At 29.0% G+C, this 21,421-nt stretch overlaps 2 protein-coding genes across 3 annotated transcripts; one reads left to right on the plus strand and one right to left on the minus strand.

Moving 5' to 3' along the window:
* The first annotated feature begins 1,540 nt into the window (after positions 1-1,540).
* On the plus strand, positions 1,541-8,575 carry LOC135923103 (ubiquitin-like modifier-activating enzyme ATG7). 2 transcript variants are annotated; one of them, XM_065457673.1, is made up of 7 exons: positions 1,545-2,205; positions 3,406-3,606; positions 3,848-4,084; positions 4,590-4,758; positions 5,727-5,916; positions 7,415-7,601; positions 8,315-8,572. In XM_065457673.1, the coding sequence occupies exons 1-7, from the start codon at positions 1,642-1,644 to the stop codon at positions 8,480-8,482; spliced, it is 1,716 nt and encodes a 571-aa protein (XP_065313745.1). In that variant the 5' UTR covers positions 1,545-1,641; the 3' UTR covers positions 8,483-8,572. The 2 variants fall into 2 exon arrangements, with proteins under 2 accessions (XP_065313746.1, XP_065313745.1); XM_065457674.1 differs by lacking the exon at positions 3,406-3,606 and having other exon boundaries at positions 1,541-2,205; positions 8,315-8,575.
* Positions 8,576-13,710: 5,135 nt separating this feature from the next.
* LOC135924888 (mesencephalic astrocyte-derived neurotrophic factor homolog) lies at positions 13,711-14,526 on the minus strand. Its single transcript, XM_065460014.1, has 4 exons — positions 14,387-14,526; positions 14,220-14,344; positions 14,031-14,172; positions 13,711-13,986 (listed from the first exon to the last, which is right to left on the minus strand). Exons 1-4 carry the CDS (start codon positions 14,460-14,462, stop codon positions 13,829-13,831), a joined length of 501 nt encoding a protein of 166 aa, XP_065316086.1. The 5' UTR covers positions 14,463-14,526; the 3' UTR covers positions 13,711-13,828.
* Positions 14,527-21,421: the final 6,895 nt, after the last annotated feature.

Below are 21,421 nucleotides of genomic sequence, written 5' to 3' on the forward strand. Positions count from 1 at the left end.
ATGATTTATAATTCAGTTCGTGTGTTAGATTGTAATGTAAAAATATAAACATTTTAAATCATAATCTTCAATTGGATCAAGGAAATTATAATCTTAAATAAATGGTTTATGACATATCAGAATTTTAAGAAGGGGGGGGGGGGGCAAAATCAGTTTTTTAATTCATTTATGATAATATCCAAAATTTAAAAAAAACGCGGAGTCAGTGCCATTAAAAATAATTTAAAAAACAGCCATTGCTAATTTTATTGGATTTTCTACTCCAACTAGCACTTTTTTTATTAGCCTTTATTTTAGTTTTAATTTATAATATGAATAAAATTTTCAAAAATTTTTTTTTAAAACCTTTATCCTGGAAATTTTGTCTAGGGATTTGAATTTAACACTTTTAAAAAGATATAAATTTTATGGCAAAAAGGGGGGGGCTCTGCCCTATCTCTAATTTTTGAAAGGGGCTAAAAAACAAAATTAAATTAGTTGGGGGGGATTCCCACTTTCCTCGAAAATATATCCCTAGTTTAAATTAATTAGTATTTAATATTTTGATGTTTAATTACCGATTTATTTATAGCACAAAATAACATATGGTATTTGTTTATGTTGTTTTATTCATTCATAAAATCATATGATTTTGAAGAATGGATTTAAAATTTATCCCATTAAAATCAGTAATAGATGTATCTTTCTGGATAAGATTAAATGAGCTCAAGATAGAAAAATTAAAATTGGATGAAACAGAAGTTAGTATCAATGGATATATGGATATATGTATTGATAATATAACATGATGAATAATATCAATATAATAGGTTCACAAATCAATATGCCGAGCATTGTAAATCTCGATGGTAGCTCTTTTGATAAGTTCTTAAACAATATCTTCCATAATATATATATAAATAAATAGGCATACAAATGTTAATAAAACAAAATTAATTTTTAATGGTAAACTAATCATTAAAAATACTTATGAAGGGTTTTTGAATGAAAATAAAAAAGAATTATTAACTTATTATGGGAAAAAAGTACAAAGTTTAAAATTTAACAGTAATTTATTATTTAATTTAGATATATGAATTAATGGATGGTGATGGGGTGATAAATATAAAAAAATTGTATTCTTTTTTTATACTCTGCTTTGCAGTATTTACATATTTGGTGGTATTTTCTATATATTTATAACATAGGATGTAAAAAAATTTAAATATTATTATTGGTTAGCTTTTCCAGCTATAACCTATCCCAAAAATTTCCATATAATTAAACAACCCATTCTTTTAGCATCTTTATTATCAGAGAATCATGTAAAAATAATCACCTATCATTGCTGATAAACCTATTTTAGATTAAAAGAATTGAATGTGAATACTTTAAGTGGCTTGAAACTGTTAAAAATGATTCTAGTAAATTTTTTATTTATATTCCTAGGACAAATTTTTATATTTAATTTTAGGTGATCGTAATATTAATTGTTTTGTGATTCATAGAAACATAAATAGTCCACATTTTAATAAAGATATTGATAATCAAATCGATAAAGAATTTAGTATAAGTTCTATAGAACTTTTTTTCTTAAATCTTACCAAAACTCTTGTCAATTCTGAGATAAATACAATTTTTGGTGAAAATATATGGTTTGGAATGACTGATCCATGTACCATACCCAATGAAAGTCATTCTAATGAAAATATTGATAAACAGCACAAAATTTATTATTATCCAGGTTGGAGTATGAGAAATCTCATATCACTCATCAAAATTAGATTGGATAATTTTTTTAAACATTCAGAAAACCAAGACACAAAAAAATACCCACTAAATCCTATAGATATAAACATAGTAAGCTTTAAGTTAACTCCAAATGTATATCCACAACCTTCAAATCAAACACATTCTTATTCCTTGGGCCAGGCTTCCACATTTTTTACCTTTAAATACGTCTTTCATCTATCCTCCTTGATTCTCAGTGACGAATTGCGCTTTGTAGGATACGAGACTGATGCAAAGGGTAGATTAGAACCAAGACATCTCGATTTATCCCCTATTTTGGACCCGTCAGAAATATCGGAAACCGCATCTAAACTCAATATAAGACTCATGAAGTGGCGGGCCATGCCCGAGCTAAACTTGGATAAAGTTTTTGGCACCAAATGCTTATTGATTGGTGCTGGCACGTTAGGCTGTAATATTGCTAGATGCCTTTTAGTAATCGAAATAATAATTGATAAATATTTTTTACCGATTAGGTTTTGAAATTCAATTTCAGTCCAGGGTTTAGAATAAAATTTTAACACCTTTTTTTTAAAAAAATTTTCAGTATATAAATTCATATCGGGTCATTCCATGTCAAATGAGAAAAAAAATCAAGATTTTCGGCCGACCCCTTATCAATCTCGATAAAAAGTTGTAGGCTGATATGTTAACATTAGATCATAAACAAAATTAGGGGTCGGCCGAAAAGTGATTGATTTGACATGGAATGACCCTATCGTTATTTATATTTATTACGATTTTTTTTAATATAAAACTTTAAAAAAAACATATAATTATTTGTACTGAAAAAAAAAATCATAGCATAATATATATATGCTGTGTATAATATTTATCTTTCATGAAAGCTTGAGCTTAATAATTTTCAATTTGATTTTAACAATTAAACTATTGTCAAAATTCGTGTCTAGAGGTGTTTTTAGGTAGTGATGTTAAAAAATCCCGTAAATTTTTTTTGTAATTTTTTATTAGTGTTGTCTAAAAAGCCCGATTATAATTTTAGCCAAAATAATGTTATGTTAAACCTGGAGATGCTCGAGTAGGTGTGGCAGGGTCTGGACCTCTATTTGCCAAATTTCGATGATTACATAATATTATTTTTGCTTATAAATCGACCCAAATAAAGTTTTTTAACAACACTAATCTTTATGCGCAAAAAAAATCCTTCACGTTTGAAATAGCAATTTAAATTGATCTTCCTAAAAGAATTCTTCAATTTTTAATCATCTTCACAGAAATTTTTTTTTTCTGCTCAAAATTTTAACTTTATTTTATTTTCCCCAATTTAAAATAAATTATAATTTCAAGAACCATATTAAACCAATGTTTGACAAGTATTTGTAATCTGTCAGTTAACTCCTTTCAAAATATTTTTATAACGATTCGATATAATAGTTGATATCAGTTTCGCGGTTAAGTTGGATACTCTGAATTCTTTGATTACCTAGGGTGCCCTAATCTCCATCTGCTTCAATATTTTTAGGAGGAGCGCCATTTTTAACAAAAAAATTATCAGTATATACTTAATTATCCAAATTAAAGAGGAATCAAAAATTCTAGATAATTATACTTCATTTTCCGAGTTAGGGCCATCACGGCCTAATCAGCTGTTCCATAAAAATTAAAAAAAATAAGGCCTGGGGCATTAATCATATAACTTTTATCGACAACGGTACCGTTTCTTATTCGAACCCGACTCGCCAATCGCTTTATACCTTTGACGACGCGTTATCCTGTTCCGGGAAGCTGATGGGTGGAGATAATGAAGCCATCGATCGTAATACGGGAAAAGCTATCATAGCGGCTCGAACCATTAAAAAAATATTTCCTAAAGCTGTAAGAATTTCCTTGGTGTTTTAATTCGAATATTATATTTAAATATTATTTATAAGGACCCTGTAAAAATGTCTGCCAAAATAACGATTACAAAATCTGGGCAAGATAAGAATACCAAACCCGGACCGAGTCGGATAATAAATTATGTTTTTATAACCCGGGCCCTATGTCTTTAGAAAGAAAAGGAAGAGAGAGAGTGAGAAAGAAATACGGGTCTATAATTGCGTTTTTTGAATATCAGAGTAGCGAAGGTTATAACATGACCGTGCCATGCCCGGGTCACCCCTTATCTTCAACTGCGTCACCCATGCTGAGCTCTCCTTTGAATGACAACGAAAATTTAACCGAACCTTACGACAAATTTAAAGACGTGAAATTATTGGAAACTTTGATTCAGGCCCACGATGCTATCTTCTTGTTGACCGATACGCGAGAAAGTAGGTGGTTGCCCAGCGTTATAGGAGCCATAATGGAAAAGGTTCAAAGTTTAAAGTATTTTTGGTACACTTGTATATAAATGAGTACTAACGCCATTTGTAACGGTGTTCCTTTTTCGTTCCTTTTTTTTGAAATGTAACGGCATTTTTTTTTGCAAAGTAACGAAAAAATAATGTTTAATGCAATGCTATAAAATACGATATATTGACTTGATATATAATATAATAATCTATTCCTCAAAACCCATAAAATTAGAAGTAGAGTTTTATCGTTATACCGACTCTTCCACGTGACTTCAAAACCACATTTAAATGGCTGTTTATGTAAAGTTTAATAGAAAGAAGGAACTAAATTATGTATATAGAGATAGGCTTATCGTATAAAGTTATAACCTAAAAAGTTTGCTTATTTGTTTGAGAGGGGTAGTAGGGGTAATAAAATAATATTTGTACTATTTCATATACAGTATTTTATCTTGTACATGAGTTCATTTTTTTTCTTACATAAAAATCAAAGATATTATTATTTTTTCTTTATAAATAAAGATTGTTATAACCGCAGCTCTAGGGTTAGACTCATACCTGATTATGAGACAAGGAAGCAGGACGCAGAAAATTTCTGATGAAAATGTCGAAAATCTCACCGAAAAATTTGGCCAGATCAACGCCGATAATTACACTAGTGATAATTGTCCGGGGCTTTCACCTAATACAGGTTTTTATTATTATTATTATTATTTTACACGCAAAATTAATTTTTCTACGACCGAACCTTCAGCATTCATTTCTAAGTCTACTGATTTACCCCTCATTTTATCACGAATTCGCTGCTAATTTTTATATACTTCACCGCAGCGCTAGCTGTGAATGTATGGTTAAACAGTCTCTAATTAATGAATATTCTAGAGAATTAACTTCGCCTATTTGTCACCATTTTTTATTATTATTGCTATCTTTATATGTGACACTGATAGCACTTAATAATGATTCTATATATACGCTTGTTATATTTGCGAAACGGTATATAACTCTTCTGTAAACACCGGTAACACAAAATATAACTGAAATTAGATTCCCGGAAATATTTATCCCAAAAATCTCCATTTTTTTTTTCGTCATGATTTAAACGTTTTCCCATAACCTAAGTATCAAAGGGTCAATCTCGCATTACATTAAAATTGATCTTTTAAGTGCTTCTAACCTTTGTTTCACCATTCAAATTTCTATCAGGCTCAACTTGTCCTATTTTACATTTAATAAAAAAACTGAATGTGATGAGGCTTAAGAGCTACTATTTATCTTTCTGAACTTTTATAACGATAATAATTTTTAAAAAACGAATGATTAATTATATTTTTAAAGAACCTGATTATCGTCATTTCACATCCTAATATACTCATTAATAAATTTGCCTTTTGGCGCGGCCTTTGACAGTTTTCATCATAATTCTGAACTTTAAAAAAAAAATATGCGAAATTCTGGCCCGTCCATATATAAAAAATATTTGGATTTCAGGTGGGACCGGAAGTTTAAAAAAATTATTTTTTGGGGAATTATCTCGGAAATTTAAATAATTTATTAAATTAAGATTTTTTAAAAAACTTTAAAAAGATGGATTTTAGGAATCTCGTCATTCTAATTATTGAACCCCTTTTAATTTATTTTTCGTTTTACACTTTTCAGGTGGAAGCTTTGAACCAGTATCAGGCGAAAAACTGGGCTGTTACTTTTGCAACGATATAATAGCCCCCAACGATACGACCCACGATAGAAGCTTAGATCAGCAATGCACTGTCACTAGACCCGGTCTGTCATTTATGGCCACCGGGTTTTCGGTTGAATTGTTGCTCTCCATCATCCAGCACTCCATGGGGTTGAACCTTTAAATTCATTTTTTTAAGAAATATAAAATACATTGGTGAATTTTTGAAGATTTCGCAAAACGCTTTGAGGGTTTCCTGGCGTGGGCCTGAAATTCCGCTAATCGTTTAGCGATAGCGATATCGTCCTCGATTATTTATTTTTTTTCGCAATTTTTATTTACATGTAAAACAAAAGAGGCTTACATCGTCTTTAACTTCTTTAAATACCTTCCTATCTTTTAAAATACAAACCCATTATCAGATTTAACATTCACATATTTTACATTTTCCTTTTTTTTAACCTAAAATCTTTGCTATTATAAATCCTATATAATAAGGAATGTTCGCAGTTTTTTCGTTTTCCCGCATTTAAGGATTAACATTTATGTTATCTGTGGGAAATGTTAAATCCCGAGTTTCTCCTTCTTTATCGTTTATTGGCAGTTTTTCAAAATTACCCAGGCAGGTCAGTTTCCCCTCTGATTTCTTTTCTCCACCTTTTTATGGTCTTGGGGGTCGTTAATTGTTACAACCATTATTGTTTTCATGCCACATGTCACCCATTATCCTTTTCGTTTAAGTCCCACGTAGGTCTTCCTCGAAGCCTTGATCCCATTTTCCAACGAATTAAATCCCTCAATCCAATTATCTTTCGTTCAACGTGCCCATACCATCTCAATTATTATTTCCATTACAACTCCAATTGCTGCTATATCAATTCTTTCTCGCCTTTCAAAATGCTACCTTCTTCCTCAATGTGGTGGAAATTTGTCAACTTCTCCGGGCGGCTAATGTAGTTTAAAAAGGTTTCCTGTGGCCTGAGGTAGAATATAATCAGCGTTTTCTTCGACGGGATGTAAAAATCATTTAAAGAATGATGTCGGGAAGGGCATCCGATTGGAAAAACAAACTCCCCAAAATTCACTTACGGTTATAACAAAATAAATCCCAATTTTAACTGTATTCGTTTAAAAATAGATAAATTTTGTAGTGTTTTTGTTCCCTATTCTTATACTATATATATTTAGGTTTTATTTAAATATAATAATTAACATGTTTGTGTTAGCCAAATCAAAGCTTTAAAATGTTCTATATAATTTGCTATTCAAAGAAAATTAGTTTTTCTGCTACCCTAACTCTTCTGAAAAAGGGCACACTGAAAAATATAACTTGATTTGCAATGATTAATTTCCAAATATATCGTAAACGGTTTTTATTTAAATCCATGAGGGTGGGGAGGCTAAAATGTCATATTAGTATCTCATCATAGACCCGGACTTTAATCATCCCTACCATTTTGCTGAAAAGATATCGTTAATTCACGCAAATGCATTGGCTGTAATACATTCCACGGTAATATATGTTTTTCTCGATAATATTCCCTCGGACCATGCATTTAAGGTTATGCGTTTTGCGGAAAAGGTTTCGCTGATTTGACATATAATCAATCTAAGGCTAGAAATAAATCGGGGTTTTTTTAAAACATATTTTATAATAAATGTACAAAAGGATAAACGCCCCCGCTATATCTAACGCTAATCCATCGTTGCTAAACTCCTACAATACCGAACCAAATAGTAATATAGAATCTTGTTTAGGTATCGTGCCTCACCAGATTAGAGGATTTTTGTCCAATTTTTCCACCATACACCCGTTAACCCTTGCCTTCGATAAATGCACCGCATGTTCAGATAAGGTTATTTTCGTTTATAATTAATCGCATTATTGGTAAGTGGCAACTTGTCCAAAATCATCATCAAAACCCCGTAAAGTATAAGGTCAAAGTTTAGAACCCAAACCCGAGTCTCAGAACTGGAATCCAAAATCCTTCTTATTAAATATTTAGGGGCCAGAAAACTCCCAACTAATTTATATGTAAGGTATTATTACATAAAGTTGAAACTTTCTTTAGTGATACATTTTTAGGAAGTTTATGAAGGAAAGAAAGAAAGAATTGTGTTTACACATTTTTTTTGAAATTTTCCAATGTTTTAGCAGCAGAGTTTGAGCGGATATTTGAACTCAGATAAAAATTATGAGAACTTTTTGGACGGCATTTAGAAAAATATTATAACCGGAATCCTTTTTCTTTAGTTGACGGTTTCGAACTCTGGTTAAGTTAAGATAAACATAATTAAACGAATGACCTCAATTATGATCATATTAGACAAATTGTACTGTCTCCCCGTTCCGCCTGTTGACTAGTCTGAAAAAATAATACGCAAGCCTCTAGATTTCGATGCTAGATATCCAAACCTTTCTACCATCTATGAACATAATCTTCAGGCTTGTGAAATACATTTTTGGCTAAATAATCGGGTTAGCCATTTTTAAAAATCTAGCTGTTTACCTAAAAATGGCCATCAATCACGCTTTCAAAAATAAATAATTATCATATTTAAAAAAAAGGTACTAAATATCTATCGATCGGAGCAGAAATACGAATTTTTAACTAAGGTGTTCGATTCTCAAAGTACTTTCCTGGAGGAGTTTACTGGTCTCAAAGATTTACTAGAAGAAGCGGTTAATCAAGATATTACGGCATTTAGCAGCGAAGATGAAAGTTCGATGGCTTGAAAGCTAATAATTCATCATTATTATTTATTTTATATTTATAATATTTTCTATTTGATTATAAATAAAATTATTAATCAAGTTTCATCTATGGATAAAAATAGCCGTTTTGTGTTGGGTTATTAATTTTTTTTAAAAACAATTCACATAATACAATAAAACTTGTATCATTTTTTAAAAAAAATTATTTATGACTTTTGTTCCAACTTTTAGCTTCATTTTTATTTCCTATCCCAGGAACTTTATATGCCAGTTATTAAAGTAGCGTGATACTATTTACTTTTATTTAGTATCGAGTTATTTTAATCTCACAACCCTCTTTTAAGATTGGGTACATTTGTCGTTAATGCCGATTTAGTAAATTGTGTTGCTGTTCAGCTAAAGTTTTCAAATTCTTATTCGACCGTATATTTTTTTTAAAAAACTAATTGTATTCGACTCGAATAATCATTTTCAAGTATATGTCCGGGTGATAGTTAGATAATTGAAAATATTGGGTATGCTGTATAATGTGTCTTTTCCTAGTACGCACAAGGTTATTATGGTTATATGAACAAATTTATCCAAAAAACTTCCTTCCATTCGATTGGAGAATAATAAAGTCATAATTGACCAAGACGATCAGATGGCACTATGGTTAGATTACTACCTGAATATTTTTGAATCAAGGAAACCAGCTATAATATTATCTGACCAACAATCTACACCTCAAACTACCTCACAATTTTCATTAACTGAAATCTCTACTTTTAGGAAACTCAAAAGGCTCCTGGCCCAGATAAAATCACTGGGGAACATCTTACAGCGACTTTAAATGCTGTACCACGTTTCCTGCTAATCATCTTCAATATAATTTGGTCTTCTGGGATGACACCTAAGGGCTGAAATTTTACCTTTGCAACTTCCCGAAAACCTCAAACCCTAATAAATTCCTCAATAATAGGGCAAGAGCACACACTTCGACCGCATCCAAGATCTTTTTGGCTTTCCTCAAGATTCTTATTCTACAAACGTCACAAATCTTCGCAAAATATATTTGTGCTTATCGCCCAGGTAAAAATATCATGGAGCCATTTCTTACTATTAACTCTTTACGTTTATTGATTTTAAACGGGCGTTTGATAATGTTAATCATGATGCTCTCTGGAAAATACTATTAGAGGTTGGGGTTGATACAAACTTAATTAAGATTTTAAGAAACCACTATAACATCTTACTACCTCCTGCAGACTAGACAAAACCTCTCCATCTTTTAATATTAAGAAAGGAATAAAACAAGGCTGTGCCCTTTCCCCAATTCTCTTTAACATAGTAATGAACAAATTTCAAAGATAGATTCTGCCAATCTACGGGAACTTAACTCATTTCCAAACAATATACCATTTAGAGAAAGGATAATATCCTATCCGGATGATGTAGTAATTATTATCAAAGACCTTGAAGAAACTTATAATCTTATCCAACTGAAATCTGTAAGTTTTAAAGTTGGGGCTGGAAATAAATTTTAAGAAAACCCTCATCCTTTTAGGTAGATACACTAGAGAACTGCACGGGCTGTCCGTAGCCCGACCCGAGTCACGGGCTCGGGTCGTGTTCGGACATTAAAAAATATTTTATGGGCTCGGGTCTGGTTGTAAGAGCTGTCCCACCCGAAACCCGATCCGACCCGAAAAAAATAATTATATAAATATCCTAAATTATCATTATAATTCATAATGACAATTATAAAACTATATCATATTTTTTTTATTACATTTTATTCTTAAAATATAAAACAGATAAACATATAATTTTCAATTATTATTTTATAATTTATATAACAACCATATCCCAAACTATTTTTTTTATGTGATTACATTTTGTTACATTGCATTGCATAGTTAGCGATATTATTATATACTTTACTTTCATCATATTCTATCAAGTTAAATAAAATATATTTTACTAATATCTATTTAATTAAATAGCCTCATATTTTCATATTATAAAAATTATTTCAGTGGATACCAAATTAAAAAAGTGGTAAGATTATGCCAAATTCAAAAAAGTGGAAAGATTAAGAGAAATGAATATGAAGTAAGGCTAAATGCCAATGGAAAATCTGCGGTCTGGAAAACGTATTCATTTATATATGATGAAAACAAAGAAAAACTTAATTATGTAAGTTGCAATTTTTGCCATTTATAATTCTATAACACATACATAAAATTAATGATATTATGAAATTACTTTAGGTATAAATCAACTAAAATGGCATAAATGCATATTTAAAATAGAGAGTAAAAAGACTCAATTAACAATTGTTAGCCTTTTTGGTACTGATCCCATAAAACTCAAAATTTGTGCCAAAATTAAAAAAGGATCATGATTTGTGGACGTGATTTAAGATCATTTGATGCTTAAAGGCTTTGTTGATTTTTGCCAATAATTTGCCAAAATTAACTCAATATATGGAAATATTGATGTTAAAAGCATCATTCCAAATTTCACGACAATTTCTAGAAATTTAATAGACGCTGTTCATGGTATACGCAATAAATTATTTCCAAAATTAAACGCATATATGAAAAAGGGTCGATGTACTGATAACAAATATATGAAAATATGGTTAAATTTTTATAGTTTTTAGATTCGAATGTATTTTAACTTTTTTATAATATTTTTTACAAATTAAATAAAATGCAACTTAATATATATATCTTGATTAGATTATGGCCGTCAAATAAACTTTTATTTAAGGTGGTGATGAATAAATACACATAATTTTTTTTTGCTTATTATAATATTCAAACTCAAATTGTAAAATTTTATTGGGGCTCATGTCGGGTTGGAGTAAAAAATGTGTGCTCCGGTCGGGCTCGGACAAAAAAGTTTTTTAATTCGAGCTCGGCGGGCTCGGGCTGCGAAATTCCTTTGCAGACCTCTAAGACACACACCTCCCGTAAGAGTATTGTTATTGAATCAGAAGTCATTAAGATAGTTACCAAAATTAAATATCCGGAATTACCTACCTTGAACAATAGAGGGGTCTGTAAGGAAGCACTTAAATTAAGGATACAAAAATCTAGAATAGCCTTCTATAAGTACTTCAAGCTTTGGGAGATAAGGGAGATACCGGCCTTCACAAGATTACGAATCCTTAATTCCTTTGTGATCCCTATACTGTTATACGGCTGCGAAACTTGGGAAATTAGCGACAACAGGATACTTGAGACGTTTATTAATAAGTGCTTAAGAATTATAAAAGGAGTTCTCTACCCTAGAATCGAATGAATTATGGAAACTATCAAAACATACTCCTTTCCATGTCATACTATAGAAAAAACGAATTAATTTCTTAGCTCACATTCTGAGACACCCCAACTGCAATTTGGTTCATGATGCTTTAAATTGGCTCTTTACCTGCAAAGGTAAGTCATACAGCAGATACAAGACATTATGGTTTCACCGGGTACTGAAAGATGTCGCTGACCTGAACAGAAATTGGTAACAGTTCACTAGACTGAACAACAATTAAAAATCTATCAAAAAGCTTCTTAAGGTAAAATCTAGGTGCCTAAGATGAAATCCCCTATCCGTCACTTTACTCTTACCCACAACTATTCCCTTCCTCTCCCTCAACTACCTCAAGAGTACAGGTTTTTTTTCAATTTTTCTTTCCTATTTAATAACATATTTTTCTTAAATGTGACTCATTAAACATTAACTTAAACTAGACTTCCCCTATCCAATCATAATTAGATAAAATTAGGACAGTAGGTATGGGTGTGGGCTGTACTTATTTAGCCCTTTCCCCTCTTAATCAGCTCATAGACGTTTAAACGATAATCTTCGGACTATTGTGCGTACAAGTATGTGCGGCTTGCCCACAAATGTATAAAGGGCTTCTCATATTTTCTTCCCTGATTACTTTAATAAAACCAATTAGAGGAAATGAGAAAAACCTAGCGTAGCTCTGTTGTTCCCACATATCATGTAAAATCGCAAGAACTAATTTTATGTTGAATAAAATTTGTATCCTCTTGAAGGGTTAACTATTTGATATTTATTAATATAAAAAAGGATGTATAATTTTTCTATCAATCCAAACCAAAGATTCATTGCATAACCCAAACTGCAGAATGGATTCTATAGACAAAACCATGGCACTCCGTCTAGACCATGGTCCTACCTGAGAAGACCAGATGGTTGTCTTAACTAGGCTCAAGGATGTATTATTTAGAAAGTTTTGTGGGATTTCTCCAAAATCTTGTTGAAATTATCAATGTAATGTATTCTATCATAGTGTGCTATGCTACCCCACATGAGAATAAGAACATGGCTAGTTGTACATCATCTTGCATATGCAGGTGATATAACATTTATCCTTCCAAAATGATGATAGGTTCTTAATTGTCATGAAACATATGTGAAAGAAGAATTGAATAGTCTTATAGGTAATATGCTATTTAGAAAAAATAAATTGCTCTAAGGCAACATTCAGACAAGTTGGTTTTTCCAAATGTTTCATCTGTAAGTTTTTTAACTTAAATATAAAAATTTATCAAATTATTTTGCATAATAAAATATTTTAAGAAAATTTGTCAGGAGCTCCAAATTAGATGCTATTTTATCATTAATAAAAAACAAAATATTTTAATTTTTATTAGCAATTAAACAGTGCCAACTTTATATTATGCATAAAAATTCAATAATGTATTCTTTACTTGTAAGAAAAAATATTTAAACATGACTAGGAAACTACTTTAGAAATACTTATCTGGAAGTGGCCCTAAATAGTGATTTTTATAATATTGTCCATTTCCATAATAGTATAAAAAAATGTTTATTTAGATTGCTATTTCATATTTTTTTGGCTTACCGATTTTAGAAATTGTATAAATTAATGACAAATTTATGAGAATTGATGTGGGGATATTGAACTTTTTTGATGTTTCTAAATCCATTGGTTCAGTTCAGACATCTTACCCCTTCCCAAATCATCCAAGTTTCAAGAAAATAATCTGAAGACTCAGACCTACAAGATCAAGGCTAAAGTGAGCCAACACCTTAGCAGATCTCCAAATTTATCTTATAATTACATTATTAATTGATAAAGGAGACCTCGGAAATGTATAGCATCTTTATATATGTCCATAATTTTAAAATATTTTTAATAAAAATTTTCTATAGAATTATTGTATAAAAATAAAATAGATAACCATTATATATTTATTTAACATTTGTTTCAATCATACTTACAAACATTATAAATAAAAATTTTCTAATATATATTTTAATATGACGAGTATGTTTCGAATATATTAAGCGAAGAACATTGTGGTATCGAATTAAAAAATATATTTACAATCATAATTCTTTGAAATATTTTGGTTTTAATTCTTCAATTCTCTTTATAAATTCAATTTTTTCTGTACAGGCATGACAGGCTTCATTCCAATCATTTAGGATCTTCCTAAGTTCTTTAATTCTCATACTTTTTAAATTATTCCAATCGACAGGGCGATCTTAAAAATATAAAGTAATTGCATATAAATCTCATTAATAAAACCATATTTCAATTCACAAATCTCCATATCAAGAGCTCCTAATAATTCACATATTCGTTCAGGGGGATATTTTCCAAATAAATAGCCTGTAGTAGAACCCATCAATGAGGTAGGTGAGTTTTCAATTGCACCAATATTAACACACTAAAAATATAAATTTATTAAATATTAATTCAATTTTATTTGAATACTATTTTGTGTTGTTTTTTGTCTGTAATTGATTCACAAAACTTCTCTAAATTTGATTTGATAATATCTTTGCTTGAGAAATCTTGACCAGGTATTGAATAAAAATTTTCAAAAAGCTTGACACAAACTAAAAAAAATTGTAATATAAAAAATAATCTTAAGAATGAACCTTCACATTTATTCTTTGATTTTGCGTCAATAATTGATATATAAATTAAATATAAGCACAAGAAAATTATATTCATTGTAATTTTAAATAAATAAATTATTTTATAAAATCAAAGAATTTAAATTTACACACGATTCCTTAAGGTTGTCAAAATTTTATTGGCTTAAAAAATATTACTTCGACATTCTTGAGGTAAACAGAAACACTTAAATTTTAAAATTATATATATTATTAATATAATGGTAAACATAATTTTTGAGCCATGTTCTGTACATGTATCATCAATTGGTTCAAATTCTATTATTTTTTTTGATTACACTGTATCCACTAAAACTGAAATGATATAGGCTAGGAACGTCATTTGCCCTTATCTCATGGGCTCAGAAAACATTTTTTTAAATTATTAAATTTCAACCCTTCCTCTAGCGAAAATTTTCAAAGTAACTTTTTTTAGCTAATATTTTTAAAATGTCATTTTTTTTAGAAATGACCTGGTTTTTTAGGTATAAATCTTCAGGGAACTCAAGCTCCAATGCGCCCCTTGGCGTTACTGATAAGGGTTAATGCAAGGCAGTAGAGTCAATAGGGGGGGGGAGGCGACCTCTAAAAACAAATTCAAAGTGCCCCCCCCCCCTTGAAATTTTTACATTTTTTTAGAAAATACCAAAGGAGAGGAAATATTTTCTGAAAAAAAATTTATAGTTTCTTTTAAAGCTGAACCCTCGAAATCTAGTGACGCCACTTATGTAAGGTTTGTCGGTATTGCATGCCCGATCCATGCTATGCAAATTGTCATAGCTATAGGTATTTTCTTTGAATTATTGATTTAATATATTAAGTAGGGTGAATTAATGATTGTTCCTAGTATTCTTATAGTAAACTTATGATTTCAAGATGGAATAGAATCATTAGTCCTTTGATGGCGAAGGCCTATTTAAAAATAAACAGTGCATTATTCATAATCGTGCTAATATTAGAATATATTATTTGTATTCAATTTGATAAAATATTATTAAACAATTTATTTGAAAAATATTGACAGAATATTTGTGATTTTTTTATTCCGCTTCTAATTAGCAGGAAAAAATTTTTATAGTAATCTGATGAAAAAGAAGATGTGATCAAGTTATTAATGAAATCAAAATGCATCTTAATTATAATGCCAAGCCAAGACAATTTTTAAGGCAAAACAATTTTGACGGCAAATTTCCAAGAAATAATAAATCAAATTTAATTTGAATAAAGCAAATGATTATAATAATTTGTAGATAACATTTAAGAATAAACAAGTCATTTAAACAATTAGCCGAATATTAGTATTATTCGCGAATATTTTATTATTCGTATTATAATAAATTAAATATTTTATTATTTGTAGCTGTTATTATTTTATTTGTTTTTGAATAGGTTTATAGATATGTTCGACTATTAAAAATTCTTTATTGTGGGTTTCAACTTATAGGCAAATGTGAAACACATATATTGATTTCTGCAAATTGCATTTAAAAATTAGTTATGGTTTACTCTTATTTAAATATAAATTAAATACTAAGTGGAAAATTCAACTTATTTGGCAAATAATAGTACCGCAATAATATCATAAGTACGGATAGTTTTCCCCCCTAATTTTTTCAAATACTCAGTTTTCAAAAAAAATGTTTACCTCAAATTGAAAACTATAAGAAACTTATTTTTTATATTAAAAACTATGACGAATAGGATTATAATCTAGAATCTTAAATTTCTCAACACCCGGCATTTTCCCCATATTTTTAAATTTTTTTAAATATATATTTAAAAGCTGGTTGTATTGTTAAGGTTTGTAAAAAATTATGCATTGGGACGAGAATTATCCGCTAACATTACTTACACATGGTTACTGATGGAAGCACATAACCCTCTAATGTTGTATGTGTAGAAGCGTAAAATTACGTTTTTCACTTTTTCCTCACACTGAATTTCTAAATATGACATAAGCTCTATGGGAGTAGGCTATTATAAGTTCTTTTAAATGTCCAGAAGATAGTATAAGGTCAGAGATATGAATAAAAACAGCATGGGCCATAAATTCAACTGAATTAATTTAGTTTTGGAGTGTAGTATGAGATTTTAAGATTAAATATATTAATAACTTGTCTGACTAACTTATAACGTTACATATAAATTACCAACTATAAATATCTATAAATAAATATATAATATAATATATGTGGTAAATTCTCTATTTCAACTTGATCCCCTCAAAGATTTTTTAAATTTTGTTAATTGGTATTATATACTATAACTAAGAAAAAAATAGAATTTTACCTCCTTACACCCCTTACTAACTAAAATATTAGCGTTTAAAGAGCGGGAAAATGGTAGCACTTTTCAAATATTTCAGGAATAAATTAAGTTAGAGCAATATTTTTTAATTTAAAAATTATGTGTAAACCCTTATTTTATTGTTTAAAAAAATTATTTGAGAGGTGGGGGAGGGAGCAATGTGGTTTAATTATCACTTCTTTGGTTAAATTTTCTCTTTAAATTATGTGACAAAATAGTTCTAAACATGATTATATTTGGCTATTCTATTATTACATATAATACAATCAAAAATATATAAAAATTTTATAATAATCATATACTAAATCAGCCCAAGAATTTGATGATCTCCTAAGGGTATGATAGTATAAAATTTTGTATTCATAAAATTGGTTTGCTCTCAAAACTTTGTTTCTGAGATGATTTTTTATAAGATATTCACCATTGTTCACAAATATAACATTTATCCATAGGATATTATTTCTGCATAATCAATATATGATCATATAAACGTTCAAGCTAAATCGAGCTTACTAAGGCTCCTAAAAATGTCGCAAGGGCTTTACTAAGTGTGGTTGCAGATAAATGCCCCTCTGCCTTTACCTCAAAATCATTTTCGTGATTTATTGTAGAAGTTAATAGAGTTTTTTTATTTTTTATATTTGGTAACTTCCCATCAGAAAAATAATAATTTTTGTCTACTCTGTCAAATATTTCTTTAAAGAATAAGATCAATTTTGTTTGATATAAATAAAATGCACGTGCGTTGTCCTTTAAACAATCAGATATAACGTCTAAATTCACTTGTTTAAAGTCTTTTTAACGGTATTAATTCATATAAAGTGAATAGTGGCCTGATTATTGGTCCAATAGAATTCTTGTGCATGGTCCTATACTACAAATTGATAATTTTTCGAAAGGTCAGTAATAACTAAGAATTTGCCAACATATAAAAAGGATTTTAATAAGTTTTGAAATAAGAATTGCTGTGAATCTATAAGAATGAGAAATCAAATTATTTAATATTTTGATTGGCGGATTTTGCGTTTCAATAATTGTTGTATAATCTATTGAATTATCAAATAATAAATACTCGCTCTTTTATTTTTGATTTATTCTAAAATAAAAGATTTAAAATTATTTTACTAAGTAATTTCAAGAGAAATATTTAACCAAAGAGTCTACCTGACCGGATTTTCACTGAATGCAAACCCCCTTCAAAAACCTATGCCAACCCCCCTAAAAAATTCTCGCCGCCTTCGGTGGCGATGTTTCCCTATTATTAATTTCACTTTTTTAATTATAATGATACTCCTTTCAGAAAATATAAAAAAAAACTTAAATTATTTTATCTTTACTACCAACTATCGACATTTTATAAATAAAAAGGATTTATTTTTTAAATAATAAGTTCAATTAAAACCACAATCATTTACAATGAATTCATTATTATAGCATTATGATGCTGAAAATGTGGATAGCAGAAAGTTTTATTTAAAAAATAATTTCTATGATTGTTTGCAATATATAGATTTGGTTGATGAATTGTATTATAATAGGTCTATAATAAAAGTATTAATTTTTACAGCAATAAATTTTGTCCTATTTCATCTCAAAATTTAATAGATAACCACCCAAAAAATTCCTACCCTTATTAAAGCCGACTACCCCCTACCCCCCTTAAAAAAATAGGATGCAAATTGTTCCTACCCCCTCCGCAATAAAATATAATCCCCCCCCCCCCCAGCTCTACCTTTCAAATAATTTTTTAAATAATAAAGTAAGAGCCTCTCATTTAGACATAATTTTTAATTTTTAATCTCAATCATACTATAAACTATGGATAGATAAGTATGATTTAAATAATTATTACTTTAATTATTAGCATTTAAAATACAAATACTCACTTTCTAACCCTTAAATAAATATTAAATACAAATAGGAAAACCGAGAATGTATTATTTACATTTAGTATTTTAAATATAAATATTCACGATACTGCCACACCTCTTTTAAAATATAGGCTTCTAGGGGGGTGGGGATATGAAAGTTTTTTTTGAAGGGAGGGAAGCGCTAAATCTGGGCATTATACACATAAATTATTTCTCACACGAAGACGCGGCCCTGAAAAAACCATTTTTTGTATTCTTTCTATTTATCTTTATCCTTTCCTCCGCTCCTATGGTAAAATTTTATTGTTATCACTAGTGAAGGTCAACCGTCCGGTCCTATCGGTCTTAGACCGGGACCGATTTTTTTTGAGGACCGTGGTCCGGACCTGTCTTTTTATCTTTTACGGTCCAGACCGGTCTTTTATTATTATTTAAGTTTGCTTTACTAATCAATTAATATAATTTTTTTGTATATTTTATTTTATGATATTTTTCTAGATTAGTTATTTTAGATTTTTTTAATTTTTATTTTACAATATGAAAACCATAAGTTTGTTCAAGAATTATTTATAGTCACAATAAAAAACATAGAGTATGTGTTCACTGTAGTACCAAATTTAATGTATCGTCAGCAACAAGTAACAAAATAATTGATTATAATTTTTTAAGCAATAAATTAATCAAAATAAGCAGTATTATTATTAAAATATTTTAGTTATTATTTATATAGTTCTATTTTATCTTAAGAAACTGTCTGAATAATTAATTGTCAAAATAACTTAACCTTATTCATAATAAAATAATTATATACCTTAAGCAGACATCTGATAAAACATAAAATATATACTGTTGTAAATGTTAGATTTAATTTGCATAAAGAATTCTTTTGGATTTTGTTGTACTTTATATTTAATTTGCATAAAGAATTCTTTTGGATTTATTATTATAACGCGTGATAAAAATATTATATTTGAATAGTTATGAATATTAGTTATAAGAAGATTGAAAAGAGTATAAAAAGGCCAATTTTTACCATACAAAAGATCTTTCATAATTATTAACTTTTTTGTATTTTATTTTATTTTTTATTTTATTTTTTATTTTTATTAATCTTTTTTATTATTTTTACTTTTATAATTTTGTTAATTTGATAATGTTATAATTTTGAATAAAGGATGAAATTGATTTCATGATTTCGTGATTCCTAATTATTATTAATTTCTTTTTATATATATATATTTGTTTTCTTTTTTTATATATATATTTGTTTTCTTTTTTTATATATATATTTGTTTTCTTTTTTTATTTTAGGTCTCAAAAGCCTTACTTTCAACATTCCTAATTATCATTAATTTCTTTTTATATTTAGGTTATGATTCACAATGACAAATCGCCTCATTGTGACATATACTTCTAATGATGAAAATGAAAATATCTCAAAACCACAATCTACTCTTAATTTTAATATGCCCTCCACAAGCACAAAATTCCTTTCTTCAATACCATTGGATAAATTTTATTATTTATATAATACTCTTATATTTAATAAAATGATAAAACAAATTAAATTAGGTTAACAAACTTTTTTAAACAAATAAAAAGACTGGTCCTGGACCGGTCTTTTTATTTAAACCACGGTCTGGATCGATTTTTTTATTAAGGACCGTGGTCCGGTCCGAGGATATCGGTGCAGTCCGGACCAAAGACCGGACCGTGACCTTCACTAGTTATCACTCCAATTCTTTATATCATTATCAATAATATTTATTGCACCAACCACTGATAGAAATATTAAAAAAATAGGCTTAAAGCTGATTCTTGGTGCAACTCAACATCAACCTGCAAATCATTGTAAACTCCGCTACTGCCTTATAGTTTCATTACATATATAACTAATAATATTTTAGACTTCTAGTCTAGTATTTTCTCTTTCTCAAACATCACCATGAAGTTCCTATAAACTCGATAAGCCTACTCCTATTATAAGAACACTATATGCAGTTTTTTGAGCGATGTTTTTACTTTAAGAATTTAACCGTAAATATAAGATTCATCGTCTATCTCCCTGCTCTAAGCCTATCTTCTCATTTAATTATATCCCATTACTCGAATCTTTAAAATCGAAGGCAATAATTAAATGTTCCATAATTTATTTCCTCCCTACAAGTCAATTTTTCTTCCAAAATAAATCTAATTCCTTTAAAAGATAATTTAAAAAATTGTACGAGATTTACTTTTAAAAAGATTTTGGCATTTTGGGGTAAAATTTATTCAAACATCCTAAAACAAAATCAAACTCTGAACCCTTCCCAAACTCTTATTTGCATGGGCTATGACCGAATCCCGCCTATAAAAAGTGATGATAAGATATGTTGTTTTCCCTATTTTATTTTGCTTTTTAGAAATATTTAATTTCGTCAAATCATCTCCGTTAAAGTCTGCTGAACAATTGTAAGCGCTAATTCTTAAATATATGTCAATGTTGTGCTTTACTAATACATATGTGCGCTTTAACCAATATAAATGAAAAAATTACTAGCAGCAAAATTTTGGAAAACCTTATTAAAAAAATCAATGTTTAGGTGTGTCCTTGTTCGACTTGTTATAAAACAGCCGGCTGTTTAGCTGACTATTGGACTAGCTGTTTAGTCGACGCTAAACAGCGATTAATTGAACCAGGTAGAATTAGGCTGTGTCTTGATTCGGCCCATTATCAAACAGTAGGTTGTTTAGTATTTAGTAAATAGCCAAAAAAGTAAGAGGCATTTAAGATTTTAAGTATACCACTATTTTAATTTTTTAAAAAAATTTGTATTATCAATATAGAATAGTAAATATT

This window comes from Gordionus sp. m RMFG-2023, chromosome 2, assembly GCF_954871325.1.
Source record: "Gordionus sp. m RMFG-2023 chromosome 2, tfGorSpeb1-WG-v2, whole genome shotgun sequence".
Lineage (NCBI taxonomy): Eukaryota > Metazoa > Nematomorpha > Gordioida > Chordodea > Parachordodidae > Gordionus > Gordionus sp. m RMFG-2023.

What these genes read in the sequence shown, in the direction of transcription:
- LOC135923103 (XM_065457673.1), top strand. Translation starts at nt 1,642, where the DNA reads ATGACTGATCCATGTACCATACCCAATGAAAGTCATTCTAATGAAAAT. An exon ending in AAAAAATATTTCCTAAAGCT is followed by an intron (nt 3,607 to 3,847) that starts GTAAGAATTTCC and finishes TTTGAATATCAG; the next exon opens with AGTAGCGAAGGTTATAACAT. An exon ending in GGGGCTTTCACCTAATACAG is followed by an intron (nt 4,759 to 5,726) that starts GTTTTTATTATT and finishes TACACTTTTCAG; the next exon opens with GTGGAAGCTTTGAACCAGTA.
- LOC135924888 (XM_065460014.1), bottom strand. Translation starts at nt 14,462, where the DNA reads ATGAATATAATTTTCTTGTGCTTATATTTAATTTATATATCAATTATT. An exon ending in ACAAAAAACAACACAAAATA is followed by an intron (nt 14,173 to 14,219) that starts GTATTCAAATAA and finishes TTATATTTTTAG; the next exon opens with TGTGTTAATATTGGTGCAAT. An exon ending in GATTTGTGAATTGAAATATG is followed by an intron (nt 13,987 to 14,030) that starts GTTTTATTAATG and finishes TATATTTTTAAG; the next exon opens with ATCGCCCTGTCGATTGGAAT.